The following is a 14,880-nucleotide window of genomic DNA, read 5'->3' on the forward strand; positions in this document are numbered from 1 at the left end:
TTATTTTTATATTATTATTAGTAATAAAAATTTAGCTATATAAAAATACTATAGTTTCACAGGACATTAATTTCAAAATCAGATATGCCTTTTATACATTTTAATTTTGAACTAAAATAAACTAATTTATAACTTCCTTTTGAAATACCGGGTAATTCTGCTGACATTGTATTTGAATCAATTTCATTTGTTATACATGTAGCAAGGTAAACCCAACAAATTGGATTATCCATAAAAAGTAATGATGAAAATATTCCTATCCAATCAAAATTTGATCCATATTGATTCCAAAAATTATTTTTAAAAGAAAAATTAACGATTAATGGTGTATTGGAGTACCATAAAAGGCGATTGTGAAATTGTATCGGAAATACCTGATGATATTTATTTGGAATATTTAAAGGAATAAAAAATTTCTTTATAAATAAACCAAAAACTGGTAAATGATCAGATATATTGATAGTTGTATTAGATGTGTAAAGAAGATTCTGTATATTATCACCCTTATATAATATTCTATCACACCATGATGATACTCTTGTAGATTCATAGATATTTGTACCTATTTTTAATTTATATGTTGGCATAAAAAATATTGATGGTTCCTCAAAATCTTCAAAAGCACTACCATCTTTTTGAGCTTTTTTTAATTGACAATTATTTTCAACAAAATCATTTATTTCTGTTTCTCTTAATTTTTCTAATTCACGTGATATACTATAGTGATCCATTGAATGTAATCTCCAATTAAAATCACCCATCCAAAATATTGAAACATTTTTTTCTTTTTTATCATTAAATGTGCATTTTATACTATCTCTATATTGATTTATCCTTGTTTGATATTCTTTAGCATCATGAATAAAATGAGATGATAAAAAAATTAATCTTTCATTATTACTAAGTGTTATTTTTACTGATAAAGTACCTTTATGTCCTGACAATCCCATAAGACCAAATCTATGAAACCTTGTTTCAATTTTTTCTACCTAAAAAAAATTATAAATGATAATTATAAACAAAATAATAATCACTCACAAGTGGTAGAATATTTTTTTTTGTAAATATAACAATCCGATTTATACTTAAATATGTTGAATGAAGTAATGTTAAATTTATATTTTTAAGTGACTGTGCTATCAAATATGGCCATGTTTCACTTATAGGCGTAGCTCCTGAAAATTCAGATAAAGCTATTTCTTGAAAACCAAATACTACAAAATGTGCCTCATGTAATTGATTTTTAAATTCTCCTAATAATTTTTCAACATTATTCTTATTAGCTAATTTAAGATTAACATTATATGTAAAACAACATATTTTACAATTCGTTATAACTTCAGACATATCTTTTTTTTAAATATAAACAAATAATTATATACTTTTTATTAACAACTGATCTAACATTTGACTCTTGATAGTTGTTTTTATTATAAATAATAGAAAATATAAAAAAATACTCATATGCTTTTGAAAATTTTTTTATTAAACATCGATTACGTCTCCATGATAAGCAGCTTGTTTTTAATTTGGTATGTCGTCTCTTGCTGATTTTTTTTCATTAATATTTATCATACATGTTGAAGAAATCGTCATCCTTTCTATAATCATTTTTAGTTCAAATTATATTTAAACCAATTTTTATATATAATATTTTTCTAAAAAAGAAACTTTATTTTGTGAAAATAATGGCCAGAAAAATTAATGGTAGTCAATCAGTTCAGAAGACTTCACATGTTCCTACACAAGATGAACTGGAAGAAATATTTAAAACATGTTTAACACCTGAAATTAGAAAATTATTTTTTAATCAACCAATTTCTAAATTAATACCTTCGTTGCAAAAATTATTAATTGATAGTAGTAGTTATTACAATAAAGGTGAATTTGAAAACTCACAGTTAATTGCCTCTAGAACTGTTGTATTAGCAAAAGAAGTTTTACAAAGAAATATGAATAACAAAGAATTATTAGAACCTATAAAAGATTTAATTTCTCGTTCTTTAAGAATATTAGAAGATTTAAAACAACTTTCAATAAAATATCATACTAGTAATAGTGATTTAGATGATCCCTGTGAACAATCAAATGATTATAGTAATAATTTTACAATAAAAAATGCAATAAAACCAATTGACTTACTTGATTTGGTAAAAAATAATAAAAAAATTCTTTTGGTAGATTATCGTGGAGATAGCAATAGTTATTTATCAATTCCTCAATATTCTAATTTAGAAACAGTTCAACTATGTCCGATGGTATTGGCAAAATATTTATCTTACAATGAATTATGTAATAAATTTCCTGTTGATTATCAAGAAAAACTTAAAAAATCATTTTATGATTTTATTATATTGATGGGTGATAAAACTGAAGATGATAACGAAAAAGATATAAGAGAAGAAATTTTAATTAAAGGTTTTACTGAAATTAAGAATATTTCACGTAATCAATGTTTTCTTCCAGTCTTACCTCTTCAAGGTGGTTTTAGAGATTTTGTGTTACATTATCCCAATTATGTTAAGAAGACAGATAATTTATATTCTAGTTTTAGTTACCATCAAAAATTCTTGGAATTTTTAGACAATCATCGAACTGAGAGTATTAAAAATATCCAAGAATATCCCAGGCTGGGGAAAAGTGTACCACAAAATAAATCAGATATGAAAATAAAGAAAGAATCTTTAGATGAGACAAAAGAAAATAATTCATCATTAATTAAAAAGTTAATTGAAGCAGACATGATTGTACCTCAAGCACCTATGCCTGTTAATTATCATTCACCTATATCAAAACCTATACCTCAACCAAGAGGGCAAATTAAAACACCTGATATAAAATATGAACCTGAATTAACACCACAAACGATATATAACATTTGTGATTCATTAGATCAATTAAATACGACTGTTGAAAAGCCAATAATTCCTGATAAAAGTACAAAACCTCAAATAATGGGACCAAAAATTCCTAATCGAGATTTAAAAGAAAACATTGTAAAGAAAAGAAAATTTTTTGATGATCGTATTATTGAGATATATTCTTATAGTTTGAAAGATTTACAAAGAAGATCAACTGAAGGAGGTGTTTCGCTAGGAATGACTGGACTTGTAAATTTAGGCAATACGTGTTTCATGAATTCTGTTCTTCAAGCTCTTTTTCATCTACCTGAAATGAGAAATTTATTTACAATTGATAATGTTATTAAATATATAAATGAAAACAATAAATTTGGTACTCAAGGAAGTATAACAGCAGTATTTACATCTCTAATGGACTTATTTTGGACAGGAAAATATCGAAAAATACATCCAGAATGTTTTTTAGTTACTTTTGCAAATCAAGTTAATAGGCGTCTTGCTGATCGTTGCCAACAAGATGCCCAAGAATTTCAAATTTACCTTCTTGATGCTCTCCATGAGGATATCAATTATATATCAATTAGAAAAAGTTTCAGACAAAATTATAATGGTACTAATTTATTTGAAGATTTTAATGATTACAAAAAAAAAGTAGAACAATTTTCACATTCTAAAGTGAACTCGCTTTTTAATCTAAGGACCGTCTCAACTGTTGTTTGTTCTGAATGCATGTATCAAAGTGTAACTTTTGAAGATTCTGTACAAATTTCTGTAGAATTACCTATACAACCACAGTCAACTAAACTTTCTGAATGTTTAAGTAATCATTTTTCAGTTGAAACATTAAATGATGGTTGGAAATGCCCAAAATGTGATACTATTAGAAAGTCAACTAAAACTCAAAGAATATGGGAGCTTCCAGAGATTCTTGTTATACATAAAAAACGTTTTGCTTACGTTAGCGGATGTTGTGACAAAAATAATGTTTTTGTTGATTTTGATATTAATAATTTTAACGTTAGTAGTTTTGTTCATGAAGAAAATGTCAAAAATGTCAGATATTTGTATGATCTTTATGCTGTTGTTGTAAGTTTAATAAAAATTTTATCTCTATTAAATTTAAATATTATTTGTAGAATCATATGGGAACATTAAATAGTGGCCATTATACCTCTTTTGTAAGATCAAATGATCAATGGTTTGAATGTGATGATGAGACAGTTAGACATTTGAATGATTATAATCAAGATATCAAAACAAAAACTGCTTTTATGTTATATTATAGATTAAAAAAATAAAATTGTCTACCTTATATTGAGATTAATGATATCATATATTAAACTTATATCTCTTATGTATTAACATACATTCAAGTGTACTTAATCTATAATTTTGTTTAATTTAAAATGAATAAAATAATAACTTAACAAGTCATCAAGTACATATTAACTCTGGAAAAAAAAAACATTATAATTATAAAATTTGCATATGATAAATGACAATTTATTAATACTCTAATGTATTTTTCTCCTTAAGATACAGCATATATTTTATATGACATAAGACAAAAAATTGTCATAGTTGTTTAGTTTTACCACAAAATTATTTTTTTTTTGTCTAATTTTACTACTATTTTATAAATATAGTAAGTCTTATTAAAAGTTATTCTAATGAATACCCGGGAAGTAGCTGGTCAGCCGTTAAGTCGTGAGTTTTACACCTTAATTTTACACTTTCTAATCACCATAAAAACTGTTATTTTTAGAACGTGATTATGAAAGTTTAATTTCTCAACTAAAAGATGACTGTTTTAAAAGTATGTTTTTTTTATCATAATCCAATTACTAACAATAGTTTATATTTAAGTAATGAAACAATTTAGAAAAAACAATTTTTTACTATCAAAAGAAACAAATATGGTAGAAATTTTAAATTTAAAAGAAAACTTGTTATCCTCAGAAAGGGATGCAATTGAAATGAAATGCAAAATATTTGATGATACTAAAGAGATATTAGAAAAGGAAGCTAATAAGTATTTAGTAAATATGGTTAATTGTAGATGGGTAATTGAAAATGGTTATCAAAATATTAAATCAATTTTGAATGATCAATTATCTAATGCCAAGACATATGATAGTGATGTAACTGAAGATATTAAATCAAAAAATCGTTCATTAAGAGAGGATATTTCTCAATTGGAGGAAGAAAAGAAGAAACTTCTTGAAGAGATATCCTATCATGAAGAAAAATGGAAGAATTTAGATCCTTCAATGACAGAAATTGATGTGAGGCTTCAGGTGAAAAAAAATGTAGTAAAATCTAACAGAATCGTTAGAAACAACTTGGCTATTCTTGATTATAAACGACGAAATACTTTATTTACAAACTCATAAAATATTGTTAAAATTTATATTTTGTTATTATACTATTTTGTGTTTCCCTATAATTTGTTTAAAATTATATTATTGGGATATATACATTAGAAAATAAAATATTTTATATCGTTATAATTGCAATAAAGTAATTTTGATTTTTTTACAATAAAATTCTATTTGTCATACAAATATTTAAACAGATGTGGTAACTTTTTTAAATAAAATATAAACATTATTAGCAATGGTCGATGGAATTTAGAATATTCAATAAAATACTTAAGATTTTTAAAAATATTGGATAAATTGAAAGATCTAAGAGTACAAACTATATTACTACAAAATGCAACAATATTTTTAAACTATGTTATCACACTTATTATGGATAAAATTAACGATGAATTATATATTTTATTTAAAAATATAATATTTGGTAATTGGGATATTATATAATAAGATAATTTTTCTTAACGTTCAACGGTAACATTAATACGATATTATGCAAAATAATTATTTAAATGATTATTTGAAACTTGTATCAATAAAACTTTTTATCAACATATAAAGTATTATATGAAGAATGTGTAAAATTTAATTGGTTCATATATAAATACTACACTATTTTTTTGCTGATACTGAAGTTTCACTTTTTTGAGTCTTGTCTAATTCATCTGAATTTGTAATATCTGAATTTGTTGAATTGGTACATGGTGATTTACTATTTGTCTTTTTTTTAATACCTTTCATTTGTTCTGGACTATTGGAAACATTTTCATTAGGATTTATAACATTACTATCTTCTTGAGATCCTCTTGATGTCATCTTTTTCTTTTTTTCTTCATATACATTTAATGAATCAAAACTAGGAGTTACAAACCGATTTATCACATCTCTAGTAGCATCCTGGAAAAATGTGTAACACACTAATATAAATGTTGTCAAAAATAATACTGTTATCATTTTAAAAAAACTAAGGTCACCATATTTGAGGTATTTTTGTTTTTTAACCACAATTAATGATTACAAATTTAAATATTATTTTTTAAACCACTAGTAAAAAAAATGAATAAAATATTAATTCAATCATTATGATGACAAAACAAATAAAGTATTTATTTTTAAAATTTATTTTATTAACTAAAAGTGTTCACTTCATTTATTGCTAACAAAATGTTGTGTAACAAATATTTATAATACTGTAACTTTTATAAACTTTTCTAACAGATTTATTGAAATTTTTGTACATTAAATTATTTTTTTTATCTGAAAGCAAAGAATGAAATCTAATATAATAAAAAGAATTTAAAAAAAATTGATCTTTTTATATGCAAATTTTAATAATTTGTTTAAATAAATATATTAAATAAAAAATAATAACTTTAAAAAACAATTAAAAAAATTTATTTGCATCAAATTTACAAAAATTAGAAGACATCAATTTTGCAAAAAATTTTGAAAAAATTTTAAAATACTTCCTGTAGGGTAATCAACTTGTTTTTATTGTTAGGATATAACCCAAGAAGGAACAACCCCGATAACTTTACGTTTTTCGCTATTTTTTTCGTTTATTATATTTGAAAGATGAGAAATAATTTGATTAGTGACATAATCGACATATCTTCTTTCTTTGGAAGTAGTAATATTATTAACAAAAAAGTTTATTGAAATATTTTAAACCTGTTATTGACTTTTTCATGAATAATTTTCCATTTCTTTTTATTACTACAGTCAGTACTTTCAAAGTATTTTTTTTTGTGTATTCCTTGAATGATTTTACTAGAATACATTTTGCATTAAAATGACACCTTAATTTTTGTGAAAATAGCAATTTTAAAAGTACGGTGTGTCACAAGTTTAACATTATCATCATTTAGTTTCCTCATTATAATATTTTTAAAATCACATTTAAATGTAATTTTAGAAATATCATCTTCAGTTATGTTTATAATCTTTGCTTCCTTATCCCTAATCATATTGTTAATCCATACTCATTGTTAATATTAATTTTAATGAGGTTCATTTTTTTCTTCTCTCTCTCTTTATTATCAGCTGAATAAATCAAAATTTTATTTATAATTTTTTATAACTTAGGTATATAACTGATTTTAAACTGAATTAATTTATCTTTGTTTATATCATAGACCCAGGCAATTCTTTTATTACTATATTTAATAGAATCTATATGTAATGAAATGTAGAAAATTATATTTTAACTGAAATTTTTCCAGAGTTCTTATCTTTGACGTTATCAATATTTTTAAAAATACTGATATCTTCCAGAGATAAAGTAACATTTACAATGAGCCATTTTTTTCAGACTTTTGACTATTGTTTTTTTAATAAGTATATCTACTTTTAAATAATTACTTAATCTGATTAAACTTTACAAAATTACTGTCATTTAAAACATAATTAAATATAATAAAATGTGTTATATCCCAAGACGTATTTATGCAACAAAAAAAAAAACTGAACTAAATAAAAAGATTTTTATAAGAATATTAATATTTAAAAAAAATTTGTAAAAAAGTTAAAAATAATCTAAGAAAATAAAATTTCATATTTGGTAAATATATTTTATTTACTTTTACAATTCGCAAAGGAAAGTAATATTAAAAAAATGAAAATGCAAATTTTGTGTTAATAAAAATAAACTTTTTCTTCTAAAAAAAAGATTGTTTTAAATGTTTGAAATAATATATCAACTAATGTAAACTAGGTCTAATTATTAATCATATTTTTAAGTTTTAAATTTTTATTTTTAAAAATTAAATCAAAATGAATGTTTTCCAATAAGATTATTTTTATGACACTAATGATTTTAAGAAAAGTTTTTATTTTGAATAGGATATTGTTTGATATTTAAACTTGTTAAGTGATTAAAACTTTATTACAACAATCAAATCTTTTTATAACATTTTATAATTGATATTAATGTTTGTCATTTTTTGTGTTAAAAAATCTACATATTAATTTAATGTAAAATATTCAAATTTTAGAAATTTTGAAAATTTAAATTTTAGATTTTATTAATGTAAGAGTTTCTTGAGTAACAAAAATGATTAACTTTTAAAATATAAAAATTAAACTAATAGATGCACAAATTACTTTTGATTTTTTTTATTTTAAATATATTTATAAATTTTATAAATGGAATTTTACAAGGAATTTATGTTGAAGGAAAAATTTTTTGCAAAAATCAACCACTTCAATATATTAGTGTTGAATTGATGGAAGAAGATAGTATGTTTTATTTTAATTCTACAAATTTAAAAGTTTTATTTTTTATAAAGTTTTTTATGATGATATACTTAATCAAGGTAAAACAGATAAAAATGGTTATTTTAGTTTGTATGGAAAAGATGAAGAGTTTACTGTAATTGAACCTTATATAAAAATTAATTATTCTTGTCCAATAAAAAATGAAACAAATTTAGGAAATATTATATTTTTATATTTACCAATTACAGCATTAAATTCATATAAACATTATAGTGAATATAGTCATAATTTTGGAAACATTGATTTATACAAATTATTGACATAAAAAATAACTATTTTATTTGCATATTTTTTAAATTATCTTTAATATATATTTATAACTCTAAAAGAGAAAATAATATTCTAATGTATTATTTATTTTTTATGTTAAATGATTAAACTTTTCATAATATATATAATTATTACTTTTGTACTTTTAAAAACCAATGGTTATTTACAAGGAATTAAAGTTGAGGGTCGTATTCTTTGTAAAAAAGTTCCTGTATCAGATTTAGAGATTATATTAAAAAATGAAAATTGTAAGTAATATAATATTTTATATAATTTATTTATAGTATTATTTGATAACATATTGTCAAAAGGAAAGACCAATAAAGATGGTTATTTTGTATTATCTGGTAAAGATAATGAATTAAGTAGAATTGTTCCTTATGTTCAAATTACTTGGACATGTCCCAAAGAATACATTCTATCACATTATGATTCTATGAAATTTTATGTATTAGAAAATGCTACAGTATACTATTATGATTATTTTAAATATTATTATAATTTTGGTGTAATTGATCTTTATAATGTTGTAGATGATTTGTATCAATTTCCAAAAACGTATGTTTAGTTTTTTTTTTTAATTCCTGTAACAGTAAATTTGAATAAATTTATGTACTTCTTTATCTAATCAGAAATTATTAAGAAGAGTAATTTGTTATTTTATCAGTAAACAATCACAACTTTTTTTTTACCATATATTTATATTTAATCTGTATAGTCAATTCAAAAAATTGGTTTATTATTTTAACAAATACTAACATTTTATATTTTATCATTTGACTTTTGTAGTAAAATATAATTTTGTCTATACAAAATAAAAATGAAATGAAGCATAAAAATAAGAAATAAGTTAATTTTAAAAATAAGATAAATTACCTTTAAATAAAAATATATACATTTTATAGATTTTAATAAAGTTAAATGATATAAATAAAAATTATTTATAGAATTTTAATATACTTTTTTTTTGTTGAATAAAATACTGAATCATCATTCATGTATTTCTTTGTTAATTTTATATTTATTCAGAAGTAAGAAAAGTTATTTTAATGGTATGCATGATTTATTTATTTACTACAAATTAAGAAAAATATACATAATAAAAACAGTAATTATATTTATTTTATTTTCAAAATGATATAAAACGTTTAAATGTGACATGATTTTTTGTACCCTTTTTAGAAAATGATATCAGCCGTTATAAAACACAAAGAACAAAATTTTTCCTAATAAATAAAACATTTTAAATTTAATATAATCAATTAGAAGGGAAATTTAATTATATTACACAATAATAAAATTGAAATGATAATATAAAATGATTGATAATAAAGTACTATATAATTTTTTAACAAACTTGATATAATAAATATTAAAAATATACATAATTTTATTATTTTTGATTTAATAAAAAGTGATATAAGATTAACTATAAATATAAATCTTCTAACATTTTGTCATACTCAAATATTTTAAAAACTCTTATCATATGGAATGCAGATTGTACTGTATTGAGATTTTCCTTAACACATGATAAAAGTAAAATCATGTTACCTATTTTCTCAACACCATCAATATTTCCTTGTTTGTGATAAAAATTCATCCACTCCCTAAATACTTGATTGCGCCTTTCTCTACATATATGTGATGCAGTTGGCGTCAACCCCGGTAAATCAGGATTAAAAAATGACACAAGAAAAACTCCAATATATTCAATTGATGTTATATCAATCTCTTTCATAGCATTTAGTAAAATGTTAAATGTCTCTTTGACAGAGACTAATAATATTCTTTTAACATTATCAAAATTTGGTCCGTCATAATGACTTTCTTCTTGCAAATTATCACTTTCACTACTTGAAGAATGATGTCTAGGCTTATTAAATAACTCTATATTATCTAAATTTGAGAGATCAACGTATGTATTATCTGGAAAGTATAAATGTTGGTTTTCTAGACCACCCCTTTTTAATGAAATAAAATGACGTTCAAGGAAATAAGAAAATAAAGCTATATTCTTTAATAGTAATTCTTTATCATTTCCTTCTATATTTTCATATCCTCTAATGTCATTAAGAAACATTATCAAAATTCCTAAATCAACTTTATATGCATCTGGTTTGATATGTTCTCCAAATTTAATTTCTTTAGCCTCAGGAACTTCATCAGAAAGAAGACTTTTAAAATTTCCATAACAATTAATTAATCTTCTTTGTTCCCATTTTCGATTAAAAAAAAAAATTGAGTTTTCAAATATATTATCAATATCAGGAATATGACTTTCACAACATGTTGATCCATGATTATTTTGTCCTGAAAATGATGGACTTAATGAAACTTCCTGACCATAATGTCCCTGATATTCAACATCATTAGGTTGATAAGTTGAAATATTATAATTTACTTCTGAGGTATCAATATATTGATGATTATTTGCTATTAAAGTTACTTGTTCATTTTTTAAAGGCAATCGACCAATAGGATCATGATGAGGTTGTACTGCGCTTGGATCCATACCACATGAAAGGCATTTTTTCATTCTACATGCTCTACAAGAATTTCTAACAAAAATTGTTACATCACAATTTCCATTAAATCTACATTTAAATACCCGTTTATGGACAATTGCTCTTCTAAAAAAAGCTGTGCATGCTTAAAAATATAAAAATTTTAATAATTATAAAAAATATTATAATATACCTGCACAACTTTGTGCTCCAAAATGATATCCTGTTGCAATACCACCACAAATACGACATTCTTTGTTTGTTTTTGAGCAAATATTATTCCTTGGAAGTTTACGATGAATAGTATAAATAACACCTTCATCCTCCCTTTCATTATTAATATAAGGAACATCTTGCCTATTTAAATAATTTGTATAATTTATTGTTTCATTCATTAACTAAAAACATTATTAAAAAAAAAATAAAATATAAACAAATATAGTTTTTTTTTAAAAAAAAAAATTGTCAATAAACAACAAAATATTTTAATGATATCGTTCTTAACTTGTAATAAATTGTCATCAATATTAAAATAAGTAATTATTATAAACTTTTTTAAATGATTTTAAAAACATTTAAATTAAATAAAATAAATATCTTTTTTTAACAAAATTTTAATATAACAAAAAAAAAAATCATGAAAATCTAAAGAATATAAATTTAAAAGCGTACTTTATTAACAAAAACTATTTAATTTTCAATCATTAACATTAAAAATAGAAAATATCAATATATCAATAATATTTATACATTAAAAACAAAAAAAAATTGATCAAAGTTCTTTATAAAATTTTGGCATACACTTTATAGCAATTATATATTATATTAGACTGTTTATCGACAATAATTTTAATGAATGAAGATGCATGCATATCTTGTGAATAAAACAGATAAGATTATTAAACCTTTAAATGATAGTATCTTATTATTACAACTTTAAACAGGAGACCATCATCACCGCAATATATATTTACTTTTTAGTTGTTCTTAAATATATTATAAAAATATAGATGTAGATCAAAAAGTTACATTTTAAATTAATAATAGAAAAAAAAAGAACTAATTTAAGAAAATTAATCATTTAAAAAGATAAATTTAGCAAGAAATTTTGATATATTATATATAAAAATAATACAATATTAAAAATTCATTAATCTTATATATAATATAAACAACCATAAAAGATTGTATAGTTAATAAATTTATTATTTTTATAAAAAGATCTATTTTCCAACACTAGAAAATATTAATAAAAATTATATTATAGAAGGCAATTATAATATTATATAACTTAAGAATTTCTAGACATTCAAATATGTATAACCATAAGATATATACTTTAACAACTGATTAATTAAACTCTTTATTTTAAAAATTACTTTGTACTTCGTACTATATTTTACCTAGTATTTTAAATTTTTAATGTGCAGAGAGAAAAGAAGGCGTAAATTAGTACCTTTTTGTGCTACTTTGTGTATACTATCATTTTGTTTATTATAAACTTTAAATAATGATATAATTATATATTTCATAGTTATATGTTTCCAATCAAATCCAAACAAGAAAATTATTCAAATAGATCTTTTATAACCACGTTGTCCTTTTTTAAATATTGTTTGTTTGCCATTTTACTTAAATAAATAAATGTTATCACCTATCTATTTTAGATTTTAACTATTTAATATTTATTATTAATAAATAAATTGTTTCTCATTTAGTATTTCCATATTTTATGGTTTCTTTTTTTATTAGCAAAATTTTAAAATAATTTAAAAATGAATATTTGTTATTATTATATATTTTAATTTTAATATTACCATAATAAGAGTCATAAAATATATATATACGTATTATCTATTATTTTATCAATGAGTTTTATTTTTAACATTTAAATTTATTAATTATTTTTAGATATTCATCACATGAAAAAAAAAAATTAATTTAATTAATCATTTAAAAATTTGTTCGTCTATGTTCAAACTAAATAACGATTAAATTATTCTGGAAAAAAAACCAGTATAATAGTAATAAAAATTACTAAATGATTTCATTAAAAAAAATTAGAGAATCTAATTTGTTTGAGCCGGAAGACTACTTTCAAGCACATAAACTATGGTCAAAGTAAGTTAATTATTTAAATTTATATACTATAAATTTTTTTTAGAACAGAAACACGTTTTTGGACGATAAATTTTTTTATAGGTACTTGTGTACTATATGCTTCAAGAGCAGCATTACCAATATGTGCAACTGTAATGGCTCAAGAATATGGATGGAATAAAGAAAGTTCAGGAACAGTTATGTCTTGTTTTTTCTGGGGATATGCATTAACACAAGTTGGTGCTGGTAAATGTGCTGATAGATATGGTGGTGAAAAAATTTTAAGTTTTACAACACTTATTTGGATATTTTTAACATTTTTTACACCTCAATTATTTGATATAGCATATTTTTTACCGTTTTATTCATTATTTTTTGTTTTATGTGTTAGAGTGTTTACTGGAGTTGGTCAAGGTTTTCATTTACCTTGTATGGCTTCAATGATATCCAGACATTTAAAGTTGAATGATAAAGCAAAAGTTTTTGGTTTTACTTTAAGTGGTACACATCTCGGTACTGCTATTGCCGGTGGTGTTGGCTCATTACTTTTAGATTTTTTTGGTTGGAGGCAATTTTTTCAATTTGCAGGATTAATAAGCTTTATTTGGTGGATATTATTTAGACGTTTAGTTTCGAATAAAAATTTTAGACTTAAAGTTTATAATATGGGAAAACAATATCCAAAACCTTATTTTAAAGCAAAAAATTCTTTTGAATCACTACCATTAAAAGAAAATATTGATGAAAAACCAATAAATAACGAAAGACAGCATGTTGTGTTACCAGCAGTTGATGTTCCATGGCAAAAACTTTTAGTACATCCTTCCTTTTGGGCAGCTGTTGTAGCACAGTATTCTGGAGCTAATGCATATTATACAATGTTTTCATGGCTACCCTCTTATTTCCATGACAATTATCCAGAAGCCAAAGGATTTGTTTACAATGTAATTCCATCTCTTGGAATTGTTGTGACTTCCGTTGTTGCACCAACAATAGCGGGAAGAATATTAGCCAAAGGTAAATCTGTAACATTTACTAGAAGAATAATGGAAGTTTCATCGTTGATAGGCATTTCATTATGTTTAATATTAGTATCATTAGTATCAACCACTAATTATATCATACCCGTATTAATATTTACAACGGCTATGGGTTTTCGTGGTTTGCATCATGGCGGTGTAGCGGTGAATGTCCCTGACTTTGCTCCAAATCATACTGGAGCAGTTTTTGGATTATTCAATTCCTTTTCAGCAATAACTGGATTTATAGGTGTTTTTTTTGCTGGGAAAATTCTTCAATTAACGGGTAATAATTGGAGTATGGTATTTTTATTTACAGCTTTACAATCTATTGTTGGTGCCATTGTTTATGGTTTTTTAGGCACTGGTGATAGAATTATTTAATAAATCAAATTTTATGTATTCAAAAAAGATCTAAATTAAATTAATAATTAATATATTCTATAGAAAAAAGTAGTTGTTATATTTG

The 14,880-nt window shown here is 22.6% G+C and overlaps 8 protein-coding genes across 8 annotated transcripts; 5 read left to right on the plus strand and 3 right to left on the minus strand.

Annotated features, from left to right (window-relative positions):
• Nucleotides 1–56: 56 nt before the first annotated feature.
• SRAE_2000309200 (Inositol polyphosphate-related phosphatase domain and Endonuclease/exonuclease/phosphatase domain-containing protein) lies at nucleotides 57–1,347 on the minus strand (the record flags this gene model as incomplete). Its single annotated transcript, XM_024654244.1, has 2 exons — nucleotides 57–989; nucleotides 1,039–1,347. 2 exons carry the CDS (start codon nucleotides 1,345–1,347, stop codon nucleotides 57–59), a joined length of 1,242 nt encoding a protein of 413 aa, XP_024507635.1.
• A 341-nt stretch (nucleotides 1,348–1,688) lies between these two features.
• On the plus strand, nucleotides 1,689–4,159 carry SRAE_2000309300 (Ubiquitin carboxyl-terminal hydrolase 21; the record flags this gene model as incomplete). Its single annotated transcript, XM_024654245.1, has 2 exons — nucleotides 1,689–3,947; nucleotides 3,998–4,159. The coding sequence occupies 2 exons, from the start codon at nucleotides 1,689–1,691 to the stop codon at nucleotides 4,157–4,159; spliced, it is 2,421 nt and encodes an 806-aa protein (XP_024507636.1).
• A 372-nt stretch (nucleotides 4,160–4,531) lies between these two features.
• On the plus strand, nucleotides 4,532–5,254 carry SRAE_2000309400 (Hypothetical protein; the record flags this gene model as incomplete). The annotated part of the gene is made up of 3 exons (XM_024654246.1): nucleotides 4,532–4,568; nucleotides 4,627–4,677; nucleotides 4,728–5,254. 3 exons carry the CDS (start codon nucleotides 4,532–4,534, stop codon nucleotides 5,252–5,254), a joined length of 615 nt encoding a protein of 204 aa, XP_024507637.1.
• Nucleotides 5,255–5,851: 597 nt separating this feature from the next.
• SRAE_2000309500 (Hypothetical protein) lies at nucleotides 5,852–6,055 on the minus strand (the record flags this gene model as incomplete). Its single annotated transcript, XM_024654247.1, has 1 exon — nucleotides 5,852–6,055. The coding sequence occupies one exon, from the start codon at nucleotides 6,053–6,055 to the stop codon at nucleotides 5,852–5,854; it is 204 nt and encodes a 67-aa protein (XP_024507638.1).
• A 2,408-nt stretch (nucleotides 6,056–8,463) lies between these two features.
• SRAE_2000309600 (Transthyretin-like family-containing protein) lies at nucleotides 8,464–8,780 on the plus strand (the record flags this gene model as incomplete). The annotated part of the gene is made up of 2 exons (XM_024654248.1): nucleotides 8,464–8,476; nucleotides 8,527–8,780. 2 exons carry the CDS (start codon nucleotides 8,464–8,466, stop codon nucleotides 8,778–8,780), a joined length of 267 nt encoding a protein of 88 aa, XP_024507639.1.
• Nucleotides 8,781–8,885: 105 nt separating this feature from the next.
• SRAE_2000309700 (Transthyretin-like family-containing protein) lies at nucleotides 8,886–9,353 on the plus strand (the record flags this gene model as incomplete). Its single annotated transcript, XM_024654249.1, has 2 exons — nucleotides 8,886–9,033; nucleotides 9,070–9,353. The coding sequence occupies 2 exons, from the start codon at nucleotides 8,886–8,888 to the stop codon at nucleotides 9,351–9,353; spliced, it is 432 nt and encodes a 143-aa protein (XP_024507640.1).
• Nucleotides 9,354–10,214: 861 nt separating this feature from the next.
• SRAE_2000309800 (Transcription factor HNF-4 homolog) lies at nucleotides 10,215–12,824 on the minus strand (the record flags this gene model as incomplete). The annotated part of the gene is made up of 4 exons (XM_024654250.1): nucleotides 10,215–11,437; nucleotides 11,486–11,690; nucleotides 11,965–11,978; nucleotides 12,749–12,824. The coding sequence occupies 4 exons, from the start codon at nucleotides 12,822–12,824 to the stop codon at nucleotides 10,215–10,217; spliced, it is 1,518 nt and encodes a 505-aa protein (XP_024507641.1).
• A 509-nt stretch (nucleotides 12,825–13,333) lies between these two features.
• SRAE_2000309900 (Solute carrier family 17 member 9) lies at nucleotides 13,334–14,795 on the plus strand (the record flags this gene model as incomplete). The annotated part of the gene is made up of 3 exons (XM_024654253.1): nucleotides 13,334–13,413; nucleotides 13,457–14,409; nucleotides 14,461–14,795. 3 exons carry the CDS (start codon nucleotides 13,334–13,336, stop codon nucleotides 14,793–14,795), a joined length of 1,368 nt encoding a protein of 455 aa, XP_024507642.1.
• Between the last annotated feature and the right edge of the window lie 85 nt (nucleotides 14,796–14,880).

Source organism: Strongyloides ratti (assembly GCF_001040885.1).
Source record: "Strongyloides ratti genome assembly S_ratti_ED321, chromosome : 2".
In the NCBI taxonomy this organism is placed as follows: Eukaryota; Metazoa; Nematoda; class Chromadorea; order Rhabditida; family Strongyloididae; genus Strongyloides; species Strongyloides ratti.